Source organism: Hypanus sabinus, chromosome 19, assembly GCF_030144855.1.
Source record: "Hypanus sabinus isolate sHypSab1 chromosome 19, sHypSab1.hap1, whole genome shotgun sequence".
NCBI classification, from domain to species: Eukaryota; Metazoa; Chordata; class Chondrichthyes; order Myliobatiformes; family Dasyatidae; genus Hypanus; species Hypanus sabinus.
In genome coordinates this window covers 3874886-3901925 of record NC_082724.1, presented here as the reverse complement: position 1 = coordinate 3901925, position 27040 = coordinate 3874886, and the positions used below count along the sequence as shown (strand labels likewise).

Below are 27040 nucleotides of genomic sequence, written 5' to 3'. Positions count from 1 at the left end.
AATTTAACTCAGTAGCATACAGTAATTGCAGAGTTTGCAGCAAAATGAAGGCAAAATCTCAATGCTTAAATGAACAACAAAGAGAGAATTGTCTAAACTGTCTACCTCTCTTCCAGCTTTGAAAGATGACGTCTAGGAAGAAAGTTTTGCTGAAAGTCATCATCTTGGGCGATTCAGGGTAAGGTAATTTTGACATCTAAATGCCACCTTCACTATTAAAACTGTTACTAGCTTGCTGGTCACAAGCCATTTTATTACTGACTTGAATAGCTATATACATAATCATCTGTACTATATTACTGGGGACGTGATTAAAAGTTCAAAGTTTAAAATTTGAAGTAATTTACCCTCATTTAAGGTATTATGCAACTTTTTAAACTGAAGTTGGACTTCAAGCCAGTAAGCTATTACCTCTGACTGAAGTAAACTAGCAACCTGCTCTTTACTGTAACTGTACCAAGAGTATACTTTCCCCACTGACTCCCACTGCTTCTAAATTGTGTTCATAAATGGTCATCTGTGATGCATGGCCCTTCTGAAGTAAGAATTAAAGACTTGCAGCAAGTGAAGTTGCACCTTGCTCTCCTTAGAGGTGCTTTTTTTTTTCTTCTCCCTCCCCTGGCATGATACTGAGTTCTAGGCTGTATGTAGCATGTAGAAATCTCTGTATATTTACTTGAGAGACAGCTGCAGAACCTATAGATTTAACGCAGAAAATGTGGACTGATCACAGAAGAGGTGCTTGCTGTCTTGGGACAATTAAATCCCCAGGGCCTTGCAGGAGGCTAGTGCAGAAATTGCAGAGGCCCTAGCAGAGATATTTAAAATGTCCTTCGCCACAGGTGAGGTGCTGGAGGGTAGCTAATGTTCTGTTGCTTAAGAAAGGCTCTAAGAATAAACTGGTGAGCCAGATGTCAGTCATGGTTAAGATGTTATAAGGGACAAGATAAAAATATTTCATTAATTGGGACACATCAGGGCCAGTACATTTTGGCCCAATTAAGCGGCTACCCCAATTAGCTAAAGTTTCATGGAAATAGTGTTTTTAATGAGTAACGTTCTGTATTTAATTTAAATGTATGATATATTAGAACACTCCTAAACCTACAACAGTACCATAACTGAGTTTCTAAAAGCTGTTGATGGATGAATTAATCCAGTGTACGTTACTGTTATTTTGACTGCAAATGACCAAAATTGGCATACACCAAGTGCAGATCATGGGCTGCCTTCAAATAATGCTTTCAAAGATTGCATTCTCCAAATCTTCATTTTCATTGTGACATTCAAGATTGATGATGTCTTCAAATACATCATAATCCTAACTTGTTGAAATAGTGAAACAGTTTCATTTTCACTCCTGGCTATTTTTGACAACTCCAAACCTGAATGCTTGAAACCACTGAGCAAAATAGTTCTGAATTATCTTAATGCTTATTTCTTGCCAGCTATAAGTGACAAAAATCACTGCTCTTTGAACACGAGCATAAGCATCTGATGCTATTTTTAAAAACTCTTCACTCTAGTGAACAGACTTGTGGTGTGCGTGTGACTGATAGTTAGAAACTGTTCTGCAATGATCTCCTTTCCCAATTAAGTGATTTAGTGTCCGAAATAAACAAAGGGAATCCTGGCTATTTTTTTTTTACTTTTTGTTCTTTGAGTCGTCCCAAACAAGTGTCCGAATTAACTGGACTCCACTGATTAGGGATAGTCAGCAAGGCATTGTGTGTGACAGGTCATGTCTAACCTATCCTACTTTTTTGAAGGTGTTAAGGTTGAAGAGAAGGCAGTGAACATTGACTACTTGAAATTTAAGACCTTTGACAAAGTCTTGCATGGAAGTCTGGTCCAGAAGGTTAAGTAGATTACTTCTATCTTGAATGTCAATGGATTGGAATTGACACTGGTTTAATGGGAGAAACCAGAGAGTGGTAGAAGTTGGTTGTCTCTTTGACTAGAGATTTGTGACTTGGGAATTGATGCATGGATTGGTGCTGAATCTGCTGTTTGTCATCTATATTAATGATTTGGATGTGATAAACTGAATCAGCAAATTTGCAGATGACACCAGGATTGGGGGTGTAGTGTATGGTGACAAAGGCCATCAAAGTTGCAGTAGGATCTGAACCAACTGGGGAAAATGGCAGATAGCATTTAGTGCAAGTGTGAGGTGTTGGACTTTGGGAGGTTGAATAGGTTTGGACATTACTTTGTGGATTGCAGGAGAATGAGGGGAGATAGTAGGGGTATGTAAAATTAAGGTGATGTAGATAGGCTGAATGCATGCAGACTTCTTTCTCCCTCCCCAGTTTGGGTAAGACTAGAACTAGGGGTTGTAGATTTGGGGTGAAAAGTGAGATATTTAAGGGAAACTCTGGGTGGGTCAAATGTGGACCAGACTGCTATTAGAAGTGGTGGATGTAGGCTTAGTTGTAACATTAATCTCTCTTAAATAGGTACATGGATGGGAGATGTATGGAGGCCTATGATCTGGGTAGCTGGGACTAGAAAGACCACCAAGCTGGCAAGGACTGGATGGGCTAATGGCCTGTTTCTGTGCTGTGGTGCTCTGAAATGTCTTGCCAACACCCCATGAATCCAGTAAACCACTAATGTAGTGTAAACCAGTGTCCATCAAAGCTGTATTTGCAGGAATCTGCCTTGTGCTCAAAGGGATAAGCATACTAATTTTTAGGAAAGTGCTTCTAGAGGTTTTTCCATAGGCTTCCATGGAAAAACCAATGCCATACAGCGTCCATTTAATATCTTTGTCTTTCAAGATTGATTGTATTTGGGGATTTTTAAAGAGTTTTGGTGTAGTTGAAGTTTGTGGAGAAAGCAAATTGACTTGGTTAGTGGCTGAAGTTGGGCAAGATGCTCCCTACCTTGGTAAGATGACAAGATCATGTTGCGACTATTATTTGTGAACCTGGTTCATTAAAAGCTACCAGACGGTAAGAAAGGGGACAGTTAAAACTTATTCCCATATGCAGATCAGTTAAATTGTGCCGGGATAGTGGATTATTGAGCCTAAAGGGTTCAGAATGATGTACCATCAGTTACAACAGTTTGAGGAACAAAATTGCCTTTAAATTTATAGAAACAAAAAAACCTACGGCACAATACAGGCCCTTCAGCCCATGATGCTGTGCCAAACATGTACTTTAGAAATTACCTAGGGTTACCCATAGCTGTCTATTTTTCTAAACTCAATAATTTCTTGCAAGGTAAGAAATTAAAAAGTTAATGTTGACAATTTAAGGGTTTATGTCATGCAAAATAGTTTAACAAGAACCTGTTCCCTCTATAGGGGTGTAATAGATATGCAGTAATGCATTTCCATAACATGAATTGGAGGGAACATCTATTACATAGGCTGCATTGGTTATATTGTGTGGGTAGAGAGGCATTTGGAATCTTTGATTAATGATGTATTGTAAATTCCTCCAAAGCAAAGTATTGAGTACAGGAGTTGGGATGTTATGTTGAAGTTGTATAATGTGTTGGTATGGGCTAATTTAGAGTGTTATGTGCAGTTTTGACCACTTACCTACAGGAAAGATGTAAATAAGATTGAAAGTGCAAAGAACATTTGCAAGGTTGGTGTCGGAACTTAAGGACCTGAGTTGTAGGGAAAGGTTGAATGGGTTAGGACTTTATTCCAAGGAGTGTAGGAGACTTGATAGAAGTATACAAAACTGAGGGGTATAGATGGGGTAAATGCAGGCTCTTTGCACTGAGTTTCAGTGAGACTACAACTAAAGGTCACAAATTAAGAGTGAAATGTTTAAAAAGAACATCAGGGGAAACTTCACTCAGAAGGTGGGGAGTGTGGAGTGAGATGCCAGTGGAGTGATAGATGTGGATTAGATTTTAACATTTAAGAGATGGGTACATGAATAGGAGGGCTTTAGAGGGCAGTGATCCAGGTGCAGGTCAGTAGGACTAGGCAGATAAATAGTTTTGCACTGACTAGATGGGCTGAATAGCCTGTTTGTGCTATAGTGTAGTGTTCTGTGACTCTGTCTTAGAGGTCTCAGTGGCCACCATCCTCTGATGTGATGGGAGGGACAGTGAGGAATACTTCCTGCACAAGTGTTCCTCACTGTTTATTCTGCCCTTTTCAGGAGATGTATCACTGCTTCATACCAGAGTACTTGAGTCTGCCTTTGAGTACCTCTCTTCATTATCTGCCATTCTATTAGCCAGCTGCCTGGTTCCTTACAATTCTTTGTTCTGTAGCTTTTTGATAATTGAAGCATGTTCGGATAATAAACCCTGACCTAGCACGAATGTTGACCTTTCAACCTGTTTAAATCTATTTTGTAACCATGCTGTAATATTCACATGCACTTTATGTATAACTTTCATACTATCCTTTAAACTATTTTACATGTCAATTAGTTTTGGATTTCAATTCCACCCGTTGTAGCTCCTTTTCCTCTATTTCTTAATGCTGGATTTAACAACTATTAATTTGGTTGTGTTCTGACTATGCAGGGTGCTGCTAGCTGTCAGGGATAGTCTTGATGAGTATGTTTGTAATGGCTTCCAATAATTGAGCTCTGCAAAAGAGGTCTGTTTAGCAGCCTTGCATCTTTTTTCAGTATAGTTATTCTGCTTAAATGTAATCAACTTTCAAAACGTGGTTCTGTCTTCAGTGTAGAAATGTGCCAGCAGCACATTGCCTCTATGCAGATATATTGATTAGATAATTGATCCATCTGCTGTATGACAAGCTCTTGCTCCATGATGTTTTGCTGCAGCTTTTTAGCATTTAGTATGATCTCTGCCTTCTGATATTCAGTGAAGGATTTTGTAAGCAGACCCTCAAGTTCATTAAATTTTAAATGCGCTGGTTGCTTCATTTTTTTCCCCCCACAACATTGTTTGACTGCAGCCAGATGGGTTGCAATAATAGACATTAAAATGTGTTCCAGTAGTAAGGAACTAGCATTTTTTTGGGGTGGAAGTAGGAACCAACTATTGAGCCTGGTATTCATTCAGTAACACTTTTATGAAAGCTGGTTTGTGAAAGGCAGTGTGTTGCTTACTCACAGCTGGAACCTTCACACAAACAAACCTGACATCATGCCTTCAAACTGAGCAAAATAATTAGTGCATAATAAAATTGTCTGGAGTCACAATGGAGGGAGGGGGGAGGTCACTTCTTTCCTTCTGAAATGTATTATGCTGATCTAAACTCCTGCATAATCTTTCAACTGCTGTGTTGCAACACCCCCGCAAACAGATCCTGTAAACACCTCTAATGAAAAGACGAGGGTTTCTGCATCACCTTTCACAATCTTGACTATGTGCTACTTTTGCAATGTAGTCAGTTGTGATTGGGGAAATGTGGCAACTTCTGCAGAACAAGCTGTCACATAGACACCATTGGCTAAAGATGTGCCAATTGACTATTAAGCCAGACACCAGACACCTCCATCTTTAAGCAAATGGACATGACCTTGCTGCCTGAGGGCTAACATTTAAACACAATATCACTTGGTCATTTTTATACCAAAAATAAACATTATTTATGTAAATACTTTTATAAATAAAACTTTCCATTCTTACATTTGTAGACAAAGCATTTAACGTTGAATTACATTTTTTAAAACCAATAACACCGTACCAATTGTAGCCCCTAGGATGGTATACAACTACATATCAAATGGTGAAAGGGTTTGATGGTGGATGTGGAGAGGATGTTTACTATGGTGGGAGAGTCAGACCAGAGGACAGCCTCAAAGTAGAGGAATACCCTTCAGAACAGAGTTGAGGAGGAATTTATTTCACCAGAGCAGTGAATCTGTAGAATTTGTTGCTACAGGCAGCTGTTGATGCCAAGTCTTTATGTATATTTAAGGCAAGGGTTGATAGAATCCTTATTGGTCAAGTCATCAAGGGTTATGGGGAGAAGGCAGGGGAATGGGGCTGGGAGAAAAATGGATCAACCTTGATGAAATGGCAGAGCAGACTTGATGGGCCAAATGGCTTAAATCTGCTCTTGTATCTTATGGTCTTGTAATTCATGGGTTTGTTCAACTAGCCTGGTCCCTCCCTGTCCAGTAAAACCCTGCACTGTGGTCCTTCCCCACTAAACCCTGCTTTAAAGCTTCATTGTGTTCCTCCTGCAGCCAGGTATGTGCCATTTGGGAGCATTCCTCTCTAGACATTGCAAAGTGCTACAGACCGAAGGCCAGCTTCCAGCAGCATTGGATGTCCATCTGTATTCCTTTAAACAGCCCACAAATCAGTCACAACTGCTGGGGATGAATCAAAACACAGGCCCTTGCATCAGCAGATGTTGCTCTAGAATCAATGCTCCAAAGGGGCAGAGGAATCTATTCTCGGTGTGTGCTGGTATACCTACTCCAAACCTAGGCTGACTCCTTTCTCTAAAGCTAATTTGATTTGGATTAATATTTAATTAGTTCATGTGCTACAATAAATGAAACTTCAATTTGAAATTATAAAAACACTTCATACTGCTGAAATTGCTGTTTTAAAAGTGTAGTATTGAAATAATGGGTGGAGGTGAGATTTGTCTTTAAAATACTTTGGGCGTCATTTTGTGTACACAGACAAGCTTGACCAGCTCCATCATGGGCACTAGCCTGACCAGTGTCAAACGCCTTCAAAAGGCAATGTCTCAAAAAGGTGACATCCATCATCACCTAGCTCATACTCTTATTGAACCATCAGGGAGCCTGAAGACACTCAACAATTCAGCAACAGCTTTTTCCCCTCCATCAGATTTCTGAATGTACAATGAACCAATCACGAGTACTACCTCACTATTTTATATTTTTGTACTAGTTTATTTTAATATATTTAATTCTAATATTTTCGTATTGCACTGTTCTGCTGTAAAATAACAAATTTCACAACATGCATATCAGTGATAGTAAACCTGATCCTGGTCCAAATCTCTGCACCAAGATCTATTAATGATCATGATTAATGTCAATGGACTGAGATTTCAGAACAGTATTCTGAACATTACAGGAACCTCTTGCTTGCCTGTAGAATTCTTGAGCTGACTTCTAGTTTTGGGGGTGGAGAAGGAATAGATTTAACAGATGGTTTCTGACAAGTTGCTCTTCGTAGCAGTGAGATCTCACTTCCTCTTGTACATGAAGCACTGTCCTCAGAAACTGCTATAAATTCTGTAATGTAATGGTTCATTTGGTCACCTGTATAGATGATGGCCCTGATATTACTCCTGAAGAAGAGCTTAATGGCTTTAAATGGTTAAAAATAAAACATGGGGTAGGAGAACAAAGCTGCAGGAAATTAACTTTTAGCACAATTTCCTTAAAATTGCAGTTCAGCTTGAATTTAAGGATCAAATTTTGATTTTATTTTTCTCACCTCTGCCTTATAGCCACTTCTACCGGAAGACTGCAGTTTGACTCAAGTGATGTGACCCCATTCAAACTATATTTTTAAGCTTTTGGAAGCCAAAACTGCTTTTTGCTTGAACCCATCTCCATTCAACAGTGAAGTAGTTATAGTGCTAGTTTCACATCCCTGTTTGAGAAATGTGATCCTACAAAACCTTATCTTTCATGTTCTGCAATTTGATGATAAAATGCTATCTGAAAGCTGTATATTGCATATAATTTCTGATGCTACATTCTACTGTTCCATACTGGTTGTCGTCTTGTGTATGTAGATCATCTGGGCAGGGTGATGGGGGAAGTATTTGTTTTTTGCTGCTGAAATCTTTTTTTCTTGTACCTTTGAATTTCAAATTTCCTACATTCAGGTTTTCTCCCAGATCTAGGTAAATGTCATAATTATCCTAATGTGTTACTTGGCAGCTGTTGAGAAATAGAATTTCTCCCTTTCCTAATGGGTTTGTATTCTGACCCTTCCAATACTATAGATAAACTGCACTCAAGTTTCCAGTCTAGTTAGGCTAAAACCTCATTCTAGTAAAATTTGACTGTAGCCAACTAAGCTTTGGTTCAAGGGTTTGGCAATATAGGAATAAAAATCAATTGTCAAACCCTTTCTGTTCTCCAACCACGTTGATTTCCCCTAAACTAGGCCTCGTGATTTGCTACTAAATTCAACCTTCCTTTCAAATTCAGTTGGACCACTTCCAGCACTCTCCAGTTTCTGGATCTGATTAAGGATAAAAGATTAGCTTTGTCACATGTACATCAGAACGGTGTAACACGTTTGTGTCAATGGCTAACAGTCCAAACTGCACCATGCTTCCAGTCCCAACATGGCTCACTGACAACTTACTAATCCCAATCTTTAGTATGTGGGAAGAAACCATGGCACCTGGTGAAAGCCCACATGGTCTTAAGGAGAAAGTACAAACTCTTTACAGATAGCTGTGGGAATTGAACCCAGACCTTACAACTGGTGCTATAAAGTGATAGTCTAACCACTATGCCTCCATGCTATCCTTGATGAGCTGATTTACTACAAATCCACAGCTATGTAGACCATTACCTCTTCTTGCTCTCTGTACAGAAAATTCTTCTCTCAGGAGACCCAGTATCCTTTTCACTGTGGTTGCAGTTCGTGCATTTCTTCCAACTGAAACTTCTGTTCTCATCCCCCAAAACCTTTCACCTTTCACCAATGAGCCATCACTTCATGCACCCCAGCCTCATCTCTCTTCCACCCTTTTTTTTTCAGGGACCACTCCCTTCTTGGACCATTCACCCTCCCTCACAGCTACGAGTGTGAAACGCAATCTCTTTATCTAAGCAGCTTCCAGATGAGGCAGAGATTAACTCCAGTCTCATCTCCAGCATTTAATCACAACAGTGCCTTTTCTGCATTGGCAAGACCAAGTTGAGATTTGCAGAGCACACATGCTTTGTCCATAATTGCTATATTCAGTTGTTGGTTGCAAACCATTTCAATGTCTTGTTATATTTCTTTAATCAGTATATTTATATACTTTGTAATTGCACAGTTATCTTTACACATTGGCTGTTTATCAGTCTTTGACATAGTTGTAGAAAAGTACAGCACAGGAATGGGCCCTTTGGCCCATCTAATCCATGGTGAACCATTTAAACTTTCTAGTCCAATCATATCCGAGAGCGGATGTAGCAGAGTCAGAGGAATTGAGAGGAGGAGATGGCATTTTTACAAGTAACAGGGTGGGATCAGGTACAGTCCAGGTAGCTGTGAGAGTCAGTGGGTTTATAATAAACTGCCTAGTCCCATTAGCTTGCACTGGAAGCATAGCCCTCCATACCCCTGCCAACTATGTACCTATTCAAACTACTCTTGGATATTGAAATCCAGCTCATATGCATACACTTGCTCATTCCACACTCTTATGACCCTCTAAAGAAGTTTCCCCTTCTGTAGTTTTTCATTGATTCTGTTCTTTTTTTTACTGTGGATGAATCTGAGGGTAGTACATGGTAATATACAGAACGTACTTTAATAATTTTACTTTGAACTTTGTATTCTCTGCTTAACCTTCAGGCTACTATCTCAATCTTCTCTTCTTCCTCTCTCCCCCCCCCCCCCCCAAAAAAAGATATGTGGCATCTGCCTCTGGTCTGCTTACATACATCTTTCCCCAGTTCCACCTGCCCTTCCCCCCCCCCCCCACCCCACCTCAAAAATGCTACTTGACCTCCAGATATAGCAGGAACTTGGTCATAGGCTTCCCCCTTAAATATTTCACCCTTAAGCTGGGGGGGTGGTGATGGAGCTTCACTCCACGGGTGGTAAGAGTGAGAAATGAGTTGCCAGTGGAAATGTCTGTGGGTTCAATTGGAGCATTTGAGAACTTTGGATAAACACATAGATTGGAAAGGTATGAAGAGCTTATGGTCCAACTAGGGGTCAATGGGACTAGTTCAGCACAGACTAGATGAGCTGCAGGGTCTGTTTCTGTGCTGTAGTGCTCCAAGTCCATGGGTTTGAGGCAGCACACAATGCTAGAGGAACTGGGGAGGTTAGGCAGTATCTATGGAAATGAATAAATAGTCAGCATTTTGGGCTGAGACCCTTCAGTACTTGGGTTTGAAGTTTTGTTCCAGATTCCTCTTCCTCCAACGAACATACTAATTTATAATTTAAAGCATTTGAATATTGCTGTTGTACTCGTTTTTGGTTTGTCCCATTCAGCCAAGGGTACCAGCATTCATTGCCTTCGCTTCTCTAATTTCCTCAGTCCCCCTGCTTGCCATCAATGTGATTTGCTATTTCGAAGTTTAAGTTGTTTGTTCAATGCACAGGTGCAGTCAAAAGCTTGCAGTAACATAGGCAATTAGCAACATTAGCAGCATTCACACAAGTGTACACCATTTTAAGAGCAATTTTAGAACAATAAGTTCACTTTGTAGGGGTGTTCAGTGGCTGTAATAGTAATAAACGAGTGATTAATGATTTACTGGAATTCAACTGCTCATGACTTTTTAATCTGGTGTACAAAACCTCTAAGGAATAACTGATTCCTTACTAAAATCATTCTAATTTACCCCGATCCATTCCATCTGAATGTGTACTATTCTGCCCACCTTCAAGCCTTGTTTCAGTCCTGACAAAATATATTGGCCTGAAACATTGACTATTTCCCTTCCTAGATGCTGCCTGGCCTGAGTTCCTCCAGCATTTTGTTGCTCTTGTATCACTCAGCTTCTCACTTCATCCCCTCCTTTCCCCCACCCACCCGGTTTCACTTATCACTGCCAGCTTGTATTCATTTCCTCCCCCCACCCATTCTGACTTCTGCCTCCTTTTCTCCCCCAGTCCGGATGAAGGGGCTTAGCCTGAAAGGTCGACTGTTTATTTCCCTCCCCAGATGCTGAGTGATGTACTGTGTTCCTCCACAGTCTTGTGTGTTGCCGTTTTTCATAACAATCAATCTTGATCTGTTCATTGCTTCTATCCACTGGTCTAGCTCTGGATAGAATAATTAGACCATAAGGCACAGAAGCAAAATCGGGCCATTGGATCCATTGAGTTTGCTCCATTTCAGAATCAGGTTTATTATCACCAGCATGTAACATGAAATTTGTTAACTTAGCAGCAGCAGTTCAATGCAATGCATAATCTAGCAAAAAAACTAAACAGATAAATCAATTGCATGTACTGAATAGATTTTTTTAAACATGCAAAAAACAGAAAAACTGTATATTTTTTTTAAAGTGAGGTAATGTCCAAAGATTCAACGTCCATTTAGGAATTGGATGACAGGGGAAGAATCTGTTCCTGAATTGCTGAGTGTGTGCCTTCAGGCTTTGGTACCTCCTACCTGATGGTAACAGTGAGAAAAGAGCATGTCCTGGGTGCTGGAGGTCTTTAATAATGGACACCGCCTTTCTGAGACATCGCTCCCTGCATATGTCCTGGGTACTTAGTAGGCTAGTACCCAAGATGGAGCTGACTAGATTTACAACCTTCTGCATCTTTTGGTCCTGTGCAGTAGCCCCTCCATACCAGACAGTGATGCAGCCTGTCGGAATGCTCTCCACGGTCCAGCTATAGAAGTTTTTGAGTATATTTGTTGGCATACCAAATCTCTTCAAACTCCTAATGAAGTATAGCTGCTAGCTTATCGTCTTTATAACTACATCGATATGTTGGGACCAGGTTAGATCCTCAGATCGTGACACCCATTTCATCACGGCTGATTCATTTCCCTCCTGGCTTCTTCGTATATCCTTTCATGCCCTGACTAATCAAGAACCTATCACCCTCCATCTTAAATATACCCAATGATCTGGCCTCCATAGTTTCACCCATCACAGGCCAAAGAAATTTCCTCATCTCCATTCTAAATAGTCGTCCCTATATTTTGGAGGTTGAGCTTTCTGTTCCTGGATTCCCCGCTATGGGAAACACCCTCTAGATCTCTAGATCCACTCTAACTAGGGCTTTCGACGTTCAGTAGGTTTCAATAAAAATACCCCCCCCCCCCCCAACTAAATTTCAGCAAATACAGGCCCAGAGCCATTAAATGCTCCTCGTATGATAATTCTTTCATTCCAGGAATCATTCTCCTGAACTGCTTGAAAATCCAAGTACGCAACAGCCACAGTCTCCTTTGTCTATCCTGCCTGTTATTTCCTCAAAGAATTCCAACAGATTTTCAGGCAAGGTTTTTCATTAAGGAAGCCATGCTGACTTGGCCTATAGTACCCTGAGACCTTATCCTTAACAATTGACTCCATTTGGCCTAAACTTCCTTTCTTTGGCTTCTCCACACACCCCCCCCCCCCCCCCACACCCTAAAGTGGAGTTACATTTGCAATTTTTCAGCCCTCTGGAACCATACCAGAATCTTTCTTGAAGAGTCATTATTAATAGCTCTGATCTTTCTTCAACCACCTCTTTCACAGTCCTGTGTTGTATACCATCTGGTCCAGGTGACTATCTAGCTTCAGACCTTTCAGCTTCCCAAGCACCTCCCCAATAATAGCAACTGCACTTTTTAGCGGCCTGTGTATAACTCCCTTCAGAGTCTTTCTTTTTTTAAAAAAACACCTGCAGTTTCTTAACTCTGTCCACAAGGATTCTACATCTTCTGATCCTATGTCACCTTAAGATTTGATTTCATTTTGTTTTAAACCAGCAGATCCACTTCCCCATTTATCCTTTCAATAGTGTATCCTTTGATGTTAAACTCCTAACTATGATCTTTCAGCCACCATTCAGTCATACCCACAACATTGTACAGTGCCTACCAATCTGTAACTGCTGCAAGTTCATCTTCCTTATTCCACATACTGTGTGCACTCAAATATATCACCTTCAGTCCTGTATTCATCTTTTCAATTTTGGCCCAGTTAAACTGCAACTCATCCCACTGACTGCAATTTTGCCCAATCTGCCTGTCCTTTATGCACTATGTAGTGAGACTGATATTTAATTTAAACCTCCCCAACTGCTTTAGCAGCCTGCCTGCAAGGATATTGATCCCCTCGGGTTTAGGTGGATCCCGTCCTTTTTGTGCAGGTCCTGTCTTCCCGCAAAGAGATTCCAATGATCCAGAAATCTGAACCCTTGCCCTCTGCACCAGTTTCATCTGCCAGATTACCTTATTCTTGCCCTCACTGGCATGTGGCACAGATTGCATCCAGAGATTACTACTTCCTGCTTTTCAACTTTCTACCTAGTTCTCAAAAATCTCTTCAGTGCCTCCTCCCTTTTCTGACCTATACCATTGGTGCCAATATGTACCAAGACTTCTGGCTGCTCTTTAGAATACCATGGAGCTGATCAGAGACTTAGCAGATCCTGGCACCTAGGAAGCAACATACTATCTGGGTGTCTCTTTCATGTCTGTAGAATCTTGACTACTCCTCCAACTATAGAATCCCCTTTCACTTCTGCAGCCTTCTATCAAACTTTTCTAATTTTCCTCTGCCTTCCAAAATGCAAATGCAATTTTGGAACTGCTGTCAGACTTGTCAGTGATATGGGGGCCTTTAAGCCCACCACTAATCATCAATCGCCACCTAACTTTGCTATAAACACCCTCAAATTGGTTTATTATTTTCATGTTCTGAGATGCAGTGGAAAGCTTGTCTTGCATACTGTTCATACAGATTCAGATCATTGGTGTGTTGAGGTGGAATAAGGTAAAGCAGTAACAATGCAGAATCAATGTAACGTTGATAGAATGCTGTGAAAAAAGGTGCAAGGTCATATCACAATAGGTATCTTGTTTTACAAGGCAACCACTTGAGTGATCAGCTATTGTACCTCAATGCCCTTGTTGCTCAGGTACTAGTAGGCATCTTGAAGCTCTTTCAGCTGATGTGCTAGTACAACATGCTGACTTTTGCACAGTAGGCATGCATTTACAGCTTCCAGTTTGCTTCTATAGAAGGTGTACCCCATGACTCATTCCTGAAGATAGAAAATGAGTGAAAGACTAGACCTTTCACCAATAAAATGGCTTGACTTCAAGGCTGATTAGAACCTGTTCCTTGTATTCCCTCTACAGCCCTTGAATTTTTTTTTAAACAGAGTTGAATGTACAAACCCCATTTCCAGAAAAGTTGGGATATTTTCCAAAATGCAATAAAAACAAAAATCTGTGATACGGTAATTCACGTGAACCTTTACTTAACTGACAAAAGTACAAAGAAAAGATTTTCAATAGTTTTACTGATCAACTCAATTGTATTTTGTAAATATACACAAATTTAGAATTTGATGGCTGCAACACACTCAACAAAAGTTGTGACAGAGTTAATAAGATTGAAAAGTGCACAGAATATTCAAATAACACTGGTTTGGAAGACTCCACATTAAGCAGGCTAATTGGTAGCAGGTGAGGTATCATGACTGGGTATAAAAGTAGCATCTATCAAAGGCTCAGTCTTTGCAAGCAAGGATGGGTCATGGCTCACCCCTTTGTGCCAAAATTCGTGAGAGAATTGTTAGTCAGTTCAAAAGGAACATTTACCAACGCAAGGTGGCAGAGAATTTAGGTCTTTCAACATCTACAGTACATAATATTGTGAAAAGATTCAGAGAATTCAGAGACATCTCAGTGCGTAAAGGGCAAGGTCGGAAACCACTGTTGAGTGCACGTGATCTTTGAGCCCTCAGGCGGCACTGCCTAATAAAACTGTCATGCTACTGTGACAATTATAGCCACCTGGGCTCGGGAGTACTTCGGAAAACCATTGTCACTTAACACAGTCAGTTGCTGCATCCAGAAATGCAATTTGAAACTGTATTACACAAGGAGGAAGCCATAAATCAACTCTATGCAGAAACGCCGGCGAGTTCTCTGGGCCTGAGCTCATCTCAGATGGACCGATAGACTGGAAACGTGTGCTGTGGTCAGGTGAGTCCACATTTCAGCTCGTTTTCAGAAAAAACAGACGTCGAGTTCTCCATGCCAAAGATGAAAACGACAATCCTGATTGTTATCAGTGAAAGGTACAAAAGCCAGCATCTGTGATGGTATGGGGGTGCATCAGTGCCCACGGCATGGGTGAGTTGCATGTATGTGAAGTTACCATTGACTGTGAGGCGTATATTAGGATTTTAGATAGACATATGTTGCCATCAAGGCGACGTCTCTTCCCAGGACGTCCAAGCTTATTTCAGCAGGACAATGCCAGACCACATTCTGCACGGGCTACAACAGCGTGGCTTTGTAGACAGAATGCGTGTGCTTGACTGGCCTGCTGCCAGTCCAGATCTATCACCTATTGAAAGTGTATGGCGCATCATGAAGAGGGGAATCAGACAACGAAGATCACGGACTGTTGAGCAACTGAAGTCTTGTATCAAGCAAGAATGGACAAAATTTCCAATTGCAAATCTGCTACAATTAGTATCCCCAGTTCCAAAATGATTAAGTAGTCTTATTAAAAGGAAAGGTGATGTAACACAATGGTAAACATGCCTCTGTTCCAACTTTTGTTGAGTGTGTTGCAGCCATCAAATTCTAAATTTTTGTATATTTACAAAATACGATTCAGTTGGTCAGTAAAACTATTGAAAATCTTTGTACTTTTGTCAGTTCAATAAAGGTTTACGTGAATTAACATATCACAGATTTTTGTTTTTATTGCATTTTGGAAAATGCCCCAACTTTTCTCTAAATGGGGTTTGTATTTGACTGTACATGTATGCAATAAAACTAAACAAGGACCACAGTGCACCCACAATAAAGACTAAGTATTACCACAAATAAGTTGATCAATATAATTGAAAATGCATATGTGAAGTGTGCAGCAGAGGTAAACAGCTCACTATCCTATTGATGAAATCTCAGTGGCAGAGTATTCATTAGTCTCTCACACTGTGGGAAAGAAGCTATTACCCTGTCTGGCAATCCTAGTCCTGATATTCCTGTACCTCCTTCCTGGCAGTAGTAGGTCGTAGATTGTGCGATGGGTGGTAGGGGCCAACTATGCTTTGGGCCTTTTGTATACAATGCTCCTGATAAATCAGGGGCAGGAGGGAGTTGCAAGGATGTAAAGGAATGAGCCCCAATGGGACTGGTGCCTGCCTTTGGAATTGGAATTGTCATTTAACAAGCTTGTGCCTTAACTTTTTACTTTGCTGCTATATCCTATCTTAATTTGACATTTGCAAATGACCCTGTTGCTTGCTCTGAGGTGGGAGAGGTGGTGTAAATACAACATTGTAAATATTGATGATTCAGTCGGGCTCTTGCTCTGGATTCTCCTTCCTCCACAGTGCAGGGGTTTGCCGCCTAGGCTCCACAGACCCCCTCAGTTAATGGCAAAGGTCCATGACATGAAAGCCTTGGGTGTACAGGGAGCAGAGGTGACTTCACGGTGATAATGTATAGCTTGTGCACAAGGCCATCTGGAATGCAAAACCTTACCAGTTGTGGACTTTCTGAAATTGCAACATAGCTTAACAATCAAATCTATTTCTTTTCAGGGTAGGAAAGACCTCCCTAATGAACCAATATGTTAACAAAAAGTTCAGTAACCAATACAAGGCAACAATAGGGGCAGACTTTCTAACAAAGGAGGTGATGGTGGACGATAGATTGGTGACAATGCAGGTAATGTAAAACTTCTGGTACAATTTGACTTTCTTTGGGTTGGGGCAACAGGGAGCAAAACTTGGTCTTGAGCTCGGGTTGGTGTAACTTGATTCAATTCAGTGGGTGTTGACTGCTTGTGTGGCAAAGTTCCTGAAACCCCATTCTGTCCAGAGGTCTGTTCTTCCTGTTTTCTTTCAGAGCTGCAGCTGTTTGCAGTAAGAGGAAACATTCCACTTTCCGGTTGCGTCCTTCAAATATAGAAAGTTGGAGTATTCACACTGAGGGCAGTTTCCCCTTCTCCTAATTATAAATGTTGATAGGTTTTTAGTGTTTTGACTGAGCAAACTTTACTCTCTCCACATTGAGTATCTGGAATGCAGAATCACAGTCAGAATATCTGCTTTGTTTACGTTTGAGCTATTGAAGTTTTGACTCTTAGCAGATTGATTGTAATTCCTTAATTGGGTTGTTAACCTAATAGAATAGACTTGCATTCTGAATTTTAGCTTAGTGCTTTGCAAGGGTCCAAAGATTATAATTGGATTCTTCGAATGTGATTCTTTCCCTTAGATATGGGACACAGCAGGGCAAGAGCGTTTTCAGTCATTGGGTGTGGCATTCTACAGAGGGGCTGACTGCTGCGTGCTGGTCTTTGATGTAACGGCGCCCAATACGTTCAAAACTCTTGATAGTTGGAGAGATGAATTTCTCATTCAAGCTAGTCCACGAGATCCAGAAAACTTTCCCTTTGTGGTCCTTGGTAACAAGATAGACCTGGAAAACAGACAGGTAAGTATGTGAAGTATTGGCTACCTTGAGCTGTCCTAGTTCTCACCCCTGTACAGGAGCAGTCACAACTGCAACCTATAAATGGTGGTGGTTGTGGTTATCCATGATGCCCAATGACAGAAAACCTGCGCATGAGTTTTTTAAATGTGGAGAAACTATTTCACTGGGGCACTTACACTTGTGACCTCTGTCTGGATCCAGTGGTACAAACAGGCATCTCAAATTGGGTTCCTTGGTTGCAAAGAATGACCATGATATCTTGTGCCTTGTCATGCCCTTTGTTCTCCGTGGAGTGTTCAGAATCACCCTCCTTGCTGTTGGATCTCACTATAGATCTCGTCCATCCAGTCCGATGGAGCTGACTTCACATATTATCTCAGGCATATCCCTAAACCCACAAACACAAGGCAGCTAAGTTTAACAGTTGGTTACCTCCCTTCCCAATCCTCAAGTATCCTAGTTGCCCACAGATTCAGATTTATCACATGCACATGTTAACATACAATGAAACATATAATTTGTGTTAACTAACACGTGTTGGGGGACAGCCTGTAGATGTTGGCACACATTCAGACACCATGTGTCTACAATGCTCTGTAGAACACAAGCGGCAAGTCTCACATGGAAGGTCCTCCAAATGCATGCCAGGTCTTCAGTCTCTAGTTTTGACTTCTGGACTTCCAATCAACCTTTTTGGCTTTGATCTTCAGTATCAACTTCCAGATGAGCTGCTGATGTGACCCTAAACTCTAAGCTCCGTCAGCATGCTGACTCACCAGCCTTCGTGCCACTTCTTTCCTCCTTGCATGGACATCAGTCCTCCCCACCCCCACCCCCCCCAAAACCCCCAGGATAGCCAACATCCACGGGTGTCCTTCATCATCTATCCACATCACAGGACTTCAGTGGAGCAGTAATCCTCTAATCTCACATCGTTGGTCTTCAGGATATTTTTGTTGGCATGTGCATGCGATAAATGAAGCAAGTACACTGGATGGCCTGCATCACATGCTCATGTTACTGGCCTTTGTGGAGTAAGATATGACCTCTAACTCCCTCTCTGTCCTCAAAATCATCCCCTTTTTTTAAAAAAAAGGTACTAGTCTGAGACGCAATCTCAATAGAAACTGCAGCTTAGTGCCATCTAGACACAGCCTTGTCTAATTTAGAACTGGAATGAAAGTAAAAGTGCAGATGGTGAAGCAAACAAAATGGAGATGCTTGGCTGGTTGAGCAACATGGTGGAAGCTCAAGCTGGCATTGTGGTAAATTGGTTTATTGTTGCATATATATTGGGGAGAAAACTTGCATACTATTTCTACAAACAGGAGAAAATCTGCAGATGCTGGAAATCCGAGCAACACAAAATGCTGGAGAAACTCAGCAGCCGAAACGTCGACTGTGATTTTTCCAGATGCTGCCTGGCCTGCTGAGTTCCTCCAGAATTTTGTGTGTGATACTATTTTTACAGAAATTCATTACAATAGTGCATTGAGGTAGTGCAAGAGAAACATGAACAGTGCAGCAAGTGTTACATTTATAGAAGGGCAATGCAGGTAGACAATGGGGTACAAGGCTATAAGATAGACATCAAGATTCCGCTTTAGCATACTAAAGAACTGTTCAATAGTCTTCTAACTGCAGAATAGAAGCACAAAAGGCCTCTGCTGTCATGTAGCACATAGTGTGACACTTTACAGTGCTAGCAATCACGGTTCAGGTCTTGCCTCTGTCTATAAGGAGTTTGTATGTTCTCCCTATGACAACAGGGTGTTCTCCTGATTCTCTAGTTTTTCCAACGTTCCAAAGATGTGGGTTTGGTTTAGGATTATTAAGTTGTTGATGTGCTACGTTGGCACTGAAAGCATGGCAGACACTACAGTCTGCGCCCAGCAAACCCTCTCTCTGTGGTTGTTGGCACAAACTACCTATTTCACTGTTTCAATGTAAAGGTGACAATAAAGCTAATCTTAAGCTCAATTTGAACCTGGTGGTATTGTAGCGGTGTGCTACACGCAGCGCTAAAATTACGACACGGAGTCGGTAACTGCAGTCGAAGGAAAAACTTTATTCAAAATCCCCAGCCTCACTTTTAAGCCTCCCTCAACCTGCCCCCCGTGGCGCAGAGGCTCCAAAGCACTGTGCTCGCAAATCCCCGTAGGCTATCTAATTGTGAGCCGGTTCGGATGTGCCAGGAAATGGGTCGCCACATAACCCCCCCCCAGAACCTGCGATACACCCCCCAATGTCCACAGTCTGGGCCAGAACCTGTTTGGGAGGTCGGCCTCTGCGCCGAGGTGCCGGAAACTCGGCCGGTTGTGCCAGGTCCACATGGGCCGGTTTGAGGCGGTCCACCGTGAAAACCTCCTCTTTCCCCCCAACGTCCAGCACGAACGTGGACCCGTTGTTCCGGAGCACCATAAAAGGCCCCTCGTATGGCCACTGCAGCGGTGGTCGATGCCCGCCCCTTCGTACAAACACAAACTTACAGTTCTGCAGGTCTTTGGGTACGCAGGTCGGGTTCCGCCCGTGCTGTGAAGTGGGTATGGGGGCCAGGTTACCGAGCTTCTCGCGTAGTCTGCCCAGGACTGCTGCAGGATCTTCCTCTTGCCCCCGTGGGGCTGGTAGGAACTCCCCGGGGACGACCAGGGGCGCGCTGTATACCAACTCGGCCGACGAGGCGTGCAGGCCGTCCTTGGGCGCTGTGCGGATGCCGAGTAGGACCCAGGGAAGCTCGTCCGCCCAGTTGGCTCCTCGCAGGCGGGCCATGAGGGCCGACTTCAGGTGACGGTGGAAACGCTCCACTAGCCCGTTCGACTGTGGGTGGTAGGCAGTTGTATGGTGCAGCTGAGTCCCCAAAAGGCTGGCCATAGCTGACCACAGGCTGGAGGTGAACTGGGCGCCTCTGTCGGTAATGTGGGCCGGTACACCAAAGCGAGATATCCAGGTGGTGATCAGGGCTCGGGCGCAAGATTCGGAGGTGGTGTCGGTGAGCGGGACCGCCTCTGGCCATCTTGTGAACCGGTCCACGATAGTCAGGAGGTGCCGCGCTCTGCGCGACACTGGCAGGGGGCCCCACGATATCCACATGAATGTGGTTGAAACGCCGGTGGGCGGGATGGAACTGCTGCGGTGGGGCTTTGGTGTGCCGCTGCACCTTGGCCGTCTGGCAGTGCATGCACGTTTTGGCCCATTCACTGACCTGTTTGCGGAGTCCGTGCCAAACGAACCTGCTGGAAACCATCCGGACAGTTGTCCGGATGGAGGGATGCGCCAAGTTATGAATGGAGTCGAAAACACGGCGCCGCCAGGCTGTTGGGACGACGGGACGGGGCTGGCCGGTGGCGACGTCACAGAGTAGGGTCCTCTTACCCGGGCCTACGGGGAGGTCCTGGAGCTGCAAACCGGAGACTGCGGTTCTGTAACTCGGAATCTCCTCATCCGCCTGCTGCGCCTCTGCCAGTGCCTCAAAGTCTACCCCTTGGGAAAGGGCATGAACGGTAGGGCAAGAGAGCGCATCCGCCACGACATTGTCCTTACCCGAGACGTGCCGGACATCCGTCGTGTATTCAGAGATGTAGGACAGGTGGCATTGCTGGCGGGACAACCAGGGGTCGAACGCTTTCGTAAGCGCAAAGGTAAGCGGTTTGTGGTCCGTGAACGCGGTGAAGTGCCAACCTTCTAGGAAGTACCTGAAATGCCGGATTGCCAGGTAGAGCGCCAACAGTTCCCGGTCGAAAGCACTGTACTTGAGCTCGGGTGGCCGCTGCTGTTTGCTGAAAAATTCCAGGGGTTGCCAGCGACCTGCGATGAGTTGCTCCAGCACCCCACCGACTGCCGTGTTAGATGCGTCCACTGTGAGGGCGGTAGGGGCGTCCATTCTGGGATGTACTAGCATTGTGGAGTTCGCCAAAGCTTCCTTCGTTTGAACGAAAGCGGCGGCGGACTCCTCGTCCCAGGTAATGTCCTTGCTCGGACCCGACATCAGGGCGAACAGGGGGCGCATGATCCGGGCAGCTGAAGGGAGGAAGCGGTGGTAGAAATTGACCATACCTACGAATTCTTGAAGGCCTTTGATCGTGGTGGGTCGGGGGAAGTGGCGGACCGCATCTACCTTAGCGGGCAGAGGGGTTGCCCCGTCTTTAGTAATCCTGTGGCCCAGGAAGTCAATGGTATCGAGTCCAAACTGGCATTTGGCGGGGTTGATTGTAAGACCGTACTCACTCATTCGGGCGCAGAGTTGACGGAGGTGGGACAGATGCTCCTGACGACTGCTGCTGGCTATGAGGAAGTCGTCCAAATAGATGAACGCGAAGTCCAGGTCCCACCCCACCGCGTCCATTAACCGCTGGAACGTCTGTGTGGCATTCTTCAGGCCGAACAGCATGCGGAGGAACTCAAAGGCCAAACGGGGTGATGAGAGCCATTTTGGGGACGTCGTCAGGATGCATCGGGATTTGATGGTACCCTCGGACGAGGTCTACCTTGGAGAAGATCCGTGCGCCGTGCAGGTTTGCTGCAAAGTCCTGAATGTGCGGCACAGGGTAGCGGTCCGGTGTGGTAGCCTCGTTCAGCCTGCGGTAGTCGCCGCACGGTCTCCAGCCTCCCGTTGCTTTGGGCACCATGTGCAGGGGGGAGGCCCATGGGCTGTCGGACCGCCGGATGATCCCCAATTCCTTCATCCTCTGGAACTCCTCCTTCGCCAGTCGGAGCTTGTCCGGGGGAAGCCGCCAAGCGCGGGCGTGGAGGGGTGGTCCCTGGGTCAGGATGTGGTGCTGTACGCCGTGCCTGGGCATGGCCGCTGTGAACTGCAGTGCCAGAACCGATGGGAAATCCGCCAGGACCCTGGTGAAGTCGTTGTCGGACAGCGTGATGGAGCCGAGGTGAGGGGCTGGCAACTGGGCTGCACCCAGGGAGAACGTCTGAAAGGTCTCGGCGTGTACCAGTCTCTTCCTGGGCAGGTCGACCAGTAGGCTGTGAGCTTGCAAAAAATCTGCACCCAGAAGCGGTTGGGCTACGGCGGCCAGTGTAAAGTCCCACGTGAACTGGCTGGAGCCGAACTGTAGCTGCACCTGACGGGTGCCATAGGTCCTTACTGTGCTGCCGTTCACGGCTCTCAGGGGGGGACCCAGTGCCCTGCTCCGGGTGTCGTAACTCGTCGGAGGTAAAACGCTGATCTCGGCACCAGTATCGACCAAAAACCGGCGTCCCGACCTTCTATCCTACACATACAGGAGGCTATCCCGATGGCCAGCCGCCATAGGCATCAGCGGCGGCTGGCCCTGGCGTTTCCCGGGAACTTGCAGGGCGGGTGACAACGGCGGGCTTCTGCGCCCCACCGCTGGTGGTAGAAGCACCAGTGTTCCTTGGGCCGGGGGTTGGCGGGCTCTGCGGCCGGGCCTGGACTGGTTTGCTGCTGGGAGCGTGGCTGGGAGATCTGTGCGATGGACGCCCCGCTCACCTTTTTGGCGTTCCACAGCAAGTCCGCCGGGGCTGCCACCTTCCGGGGGTCACTGAAATCTGCGTCGCACAGCAGCAGGCGTATGTCCTCGGGCAGCTGCTCCAGGAATGCCTGCTCAAACATGAGGCAGGGTGTGTGTCTGTCGGCTAGAGACAACATCTCATTCATTAAAGCCAATGGAGGTCTGTCGCCCAAGCCATCCAGGTGCAGTAAACGGGCAGCCCGCTCGCGCCGTGAGAGTCCGAAAGTCCTGAGGAGCAGGGCTTTGAATTCCGTGTACTTGCCGTCTGCCGGGGGCGACTGTACGAACTCCGCGACCTGGGCCGCTGTGTCCTGGTCGAGGGAGCTCACCACGTAGTAGTAGTGGGTGTCTTCTGAGGTGATCTGGCGAACGTGGAATTGGGCTTCGGCTTGCTGGAACCATAGGTTCGGTCGCTGTGTCCAGAAACCCGGCAGTTTCAACGAAACCGCATGAACAGAGGCGGCGTCGGTCATTTCTGGTCCAAAAATCGTTTGGACCGTCGGGGTCACCAATTGTAGCGGTGTGCTGCACGCAGCGCTAAAATTACGACATGGAGTCGGTAACTGCAGTCGAAGGAAAAACTTTATTCAAAATCCTCAGCCTCACTTTTAAGCCTCCCTCAACCTGCCCCCCGTGGCGCAGAGGCTCCAAAGCTCTGTGCTCGCAAACCCCCATAGGCTATCTAATTGTGAGCCGGTTCGGATGTGCCAGGAAATGGGTCGCCACAGTATGTGCTTTCAGGCTTTTGTACATTGTCTTGTGGGGTGGGGAATGAAGGATCCAACAATCCTTCAGACCATCCATTTCTGAACCAATTTAATGAGACTAGTTCTCTGAAGTTGTTAAAAGTCCCCTGGGTCGTGTGCTTGGGTGCAAGGTTTTTGGAGTATGCGTTGGAAATTTTTTCTTGCATTTTCAACAAAATGGTGGAATATTGATAACCAGATGGAAAGGCAGTAATTCTGTTACCTTGGTCAGAAACTGATTCAGCACTGATGGCTCTGTAGTGAATTGAAGGCAGAACAACATGGGGTTGATGGAAGCCAGATAGGGCTACAACCTGCCAGGTGTGGCTGCAGTGATGTTATCAAAACTTGCACAAATGTGGTAGTGAACTGTCAATTCTCTTCCCTCAGGTCACCACAAAAAGAGCACAGGCATGGTGTCAGAGTAAAAATAACATACCCTACTTTGAAACCAGCGCAAAGGAGGCAATAAATGTGGAACAGGCTTTTCAGACAATTGCACGGAATGCACTTAAACAGGTAAGAGGATGGCATGGCTCCACCTGCTGTTCAGTGTTGGAACAGCCTGAATTGCTGGTGCTTTTTAAAGTGTGAGTATGACCACAACACTCAGGAGCAGAATTAGGCCATTTGGCCCTTTGAGTCATGCACTTTAGTAGTAGAAATAAATGTGCAGACTATTTTCTAAACAGGGAGAAAATCAAAAAATCTGAGATGCAAAGGGAGTTGGGAGTCCTTGTGCAGAACACTGTAAAGGTTATCTTGCAGGTAGACAGTGCTGAGGAAGGAAAATATAACGTTAGGATTCATTTCAAGAGGTCTAGAATACAAGAGCAGGGATGTGATGCTGAGGCTTCGTAAGGCACTGGTGAGCCTATCGTTAACAGTTTTGGGCTCCTCATCGAAGAAAAGATGTGCTAGCATTGGAGAGGGTTCAGAGGTGGTACAGAAGATGATTCAGGGAATGAAAGGGTTATACGAGGAACGTTTGATAGCTCTGGGATTGTACTCGAATTTAGAAGGATGAATGGGGTGGATCTCATTGAAACCTTTCTAATGTTGAAAGACCTACACGGTAGATGTGGAAAGGTTGTTTCTCTTGTTGGGGTAGTCTAGGACAAGGGGACAGAGCATCAGGAATGAGGGGCATCCATTTAAAACAGAAGCAGAGAAATTTCTTTAGCCAGAGGGTGGTGAGTTTGTGAAATTTATTACCACAAGCAGCTGTAGAAGCCAAGTCCTTGGGTGTATTTAAGGTAGAGCTTGATAGGTTCTTCTTTGGACACAGCATCAAAGGTTATGGGGAGAAGGCCAGGAGGGTAAAAAAAAAGATTAGCCATGATTAAATGGAGGAGCAGACTCAATGGGCCAAATGACCCAATTCTGCTAATTCTCCCAATTCTTAGGGAATCTGCTCTGTCATTTTTGTCATGGTTGACAAAGTTCAAGTTTGTCATTTAATTGAATACATGCATCCCACCAAATGGAATAAAGTTCCTTCGTACCAAGGTGCACAACACAGTATATATAACTCTCACAACACATAGTAATTTTACCATAATTAACATAATAAAATATATTCCAGAAGATTGGCACTTGGCGTAAGGTGAATTTATGACGGGTTGAAAAGTAAACAGTATAATGTTACATTTCATAAATGTAACTTAGTAATGGCAGGGAGTTTGGTTGGCTCATGGCCTGGGGGAAGAAGCTACTACCTTCCTTACTAATCAATAACCTATGAACCTCTGCTTAAAATGTAGCCAATGACTTAACCCACTGAACTCCAGAAGTTATTTTGGTCATCTGTATTCTCAAGTTCTGGGTGCAAACCTTTGACATGTTTGCAGCTTAATTTCACAAATCCATTCGACTTTAAAGTTCTCTGCTGTGATTTAACTTCACTGTTCTCTAAAGTGTAGTTGCATGAATTGCACTACTCTTCCTCTGCCTTTTTATTAATGGTTTTTCATGTCACCTGCTTGTCTAATGGTTAAATAGTCTTGCGGCTTGGAACAAGAAGTGATTGTTATCCCAAATATCTCAGAATTTGCATTGTTTCACCATTGTACACACTTCATCTTTGAGGTGCTCCTTTTGGGTCCAGTTTCTGTCTTTGAGTTGAACATCTGTATCCTTGGAGTGCCACAAGCTCTGCTGCTTTCGTTGTTGGTCTTGTCACCATTTTTTCCTTGTTGGTCAAGAGCTATCACCATGGTACCAATGTCCATGCCATTAAGGTGTTTGTCAAGATGGCAACTCTGCATACAGCTCCAAAGGGAATTATCAAGTTTATGACTACTCACTATTTAGTTTTCTCCTGTATTTCATTGTAATTTAGTTTAGTATTGTGCTGTACTGCAGCTGAAAAACAATGTCAGTGATAATGAGCCTGATTCTGATAAATGCAGAAAAGATTCAAAGGCTATTGCTGGGACTGAGGGACTTGGATTCTTCTCCCTGGAACGGACTGAGATGACCTTGGCTCATAAGATTGAGGGGCATAGATGGTAAATCGTCAGTCTTTTTCTAGTACAAGAGCCTAAGCTGTAAAGCATGGATTTAATGAAGGGAAAAGATTTAAATGTTAACTTGAGCAAGACTTTAGGAGGATGGTAGGTATACTGACAGAATTGTGGAGGCAAGTACAATTGTTTCAAAGACATGTGGACAGATACAAAGGAGCATATAATGGGGCAAAAATAGTGGAAGTTAGAGGATTGGGAAGCTTTTAAAAACCAAAGACAACTAAAGAATGTAAAGAAGGAATATGAAATAAACTAGCCATCATATTAGAGAACAGCTAAAAGTTCCTTCAGATACAAAGTGTAAAGGTGAAGTGAGAATGGGTATCAGACTGCTGGAAAATTATGCTGGAAAGGTAGTAATGGGGACAACAAAATGTACTAACTGAACAAGTATTTTGCATCAGTCACTGTGGAAAACACTAGCAGTATGGTGGAAGTTCCTTGTGTCAGAGGGATCATGAAATGTTCTTGGGGAAGCTGAAAGATCTGAAGGTAAATACGTCACTTACACTATCTTCTGAATGGAGAGAAAATACAAAAAGCTGGGGTGCAAAGGGGGATGGGAGGCCTTGTGCAGGTTGAGTCATAGTGAGGAAGGCAAATGCAATGTTAGCATTTTTTTCAAGAATATAAAAGCAAAGGGCATTGTTGAGACTTCAAAAAGCACTGGTGAGGCCTCATTTGGAGTATCGTGAGCAATTTTGGGTTCCTTAGAAAGGATGTGCTGAAACTCGAGAGAGTTTAAAGGAGGTTCATAAAAATGATTCCAGGATTGAACAGTTTGTTATATGAAGAGCGTTTGATAGCTCTGGGTCTGAATTCAGAAGAATGAGTGATAACCTAATTGAAGCTCTTCCCCATTCAATTGGCATTTATAGGGTGGATGTAGAGATTATCCCTTGATGAAGTGGATATGGAGAGGATAGTGTGAGAGTCTGAGACCATAGCCTCTGAATAGAGTGGTGTCCTTTTAGAATGGAGATGAGGAATTTTTTTAGCTGGAGT

At 43.9% G+C, this 27040-nt stretch overlaps 1 protein-coding gene across 1 annotated transcript in view; it reads left to right on the top strand.

The window, feature by feature from the left end:
- Positions 1 to 27040, top strand: part of rab7a (RAB7a, member RAS oncogene family) — a 51399-nt gene that overhangs the window by 19931 nt on the left and 4428 nt on the right. The window contains exons 2-5 of the mRNA XM_059943932.1: positions 117 to 178; positions 16381 to 16507; positions 17060 to 17278; positions 23898 to 24026. Coding sequence (XP_059799915.1) covers positions 126 to 178; positions 16381 to 16507; positions 17060 to 17278; positions 23898 to 24026 — 528 coding nt within the window. The 5' untranslated portion in view covers positions 117 to 125. The remainder of the gene's footprint in view (positions 1 to 116; positions 179 to 16380; positions 16508 to 17059; positions 17279 to 23897; positions 24027 to 27040) is intronic.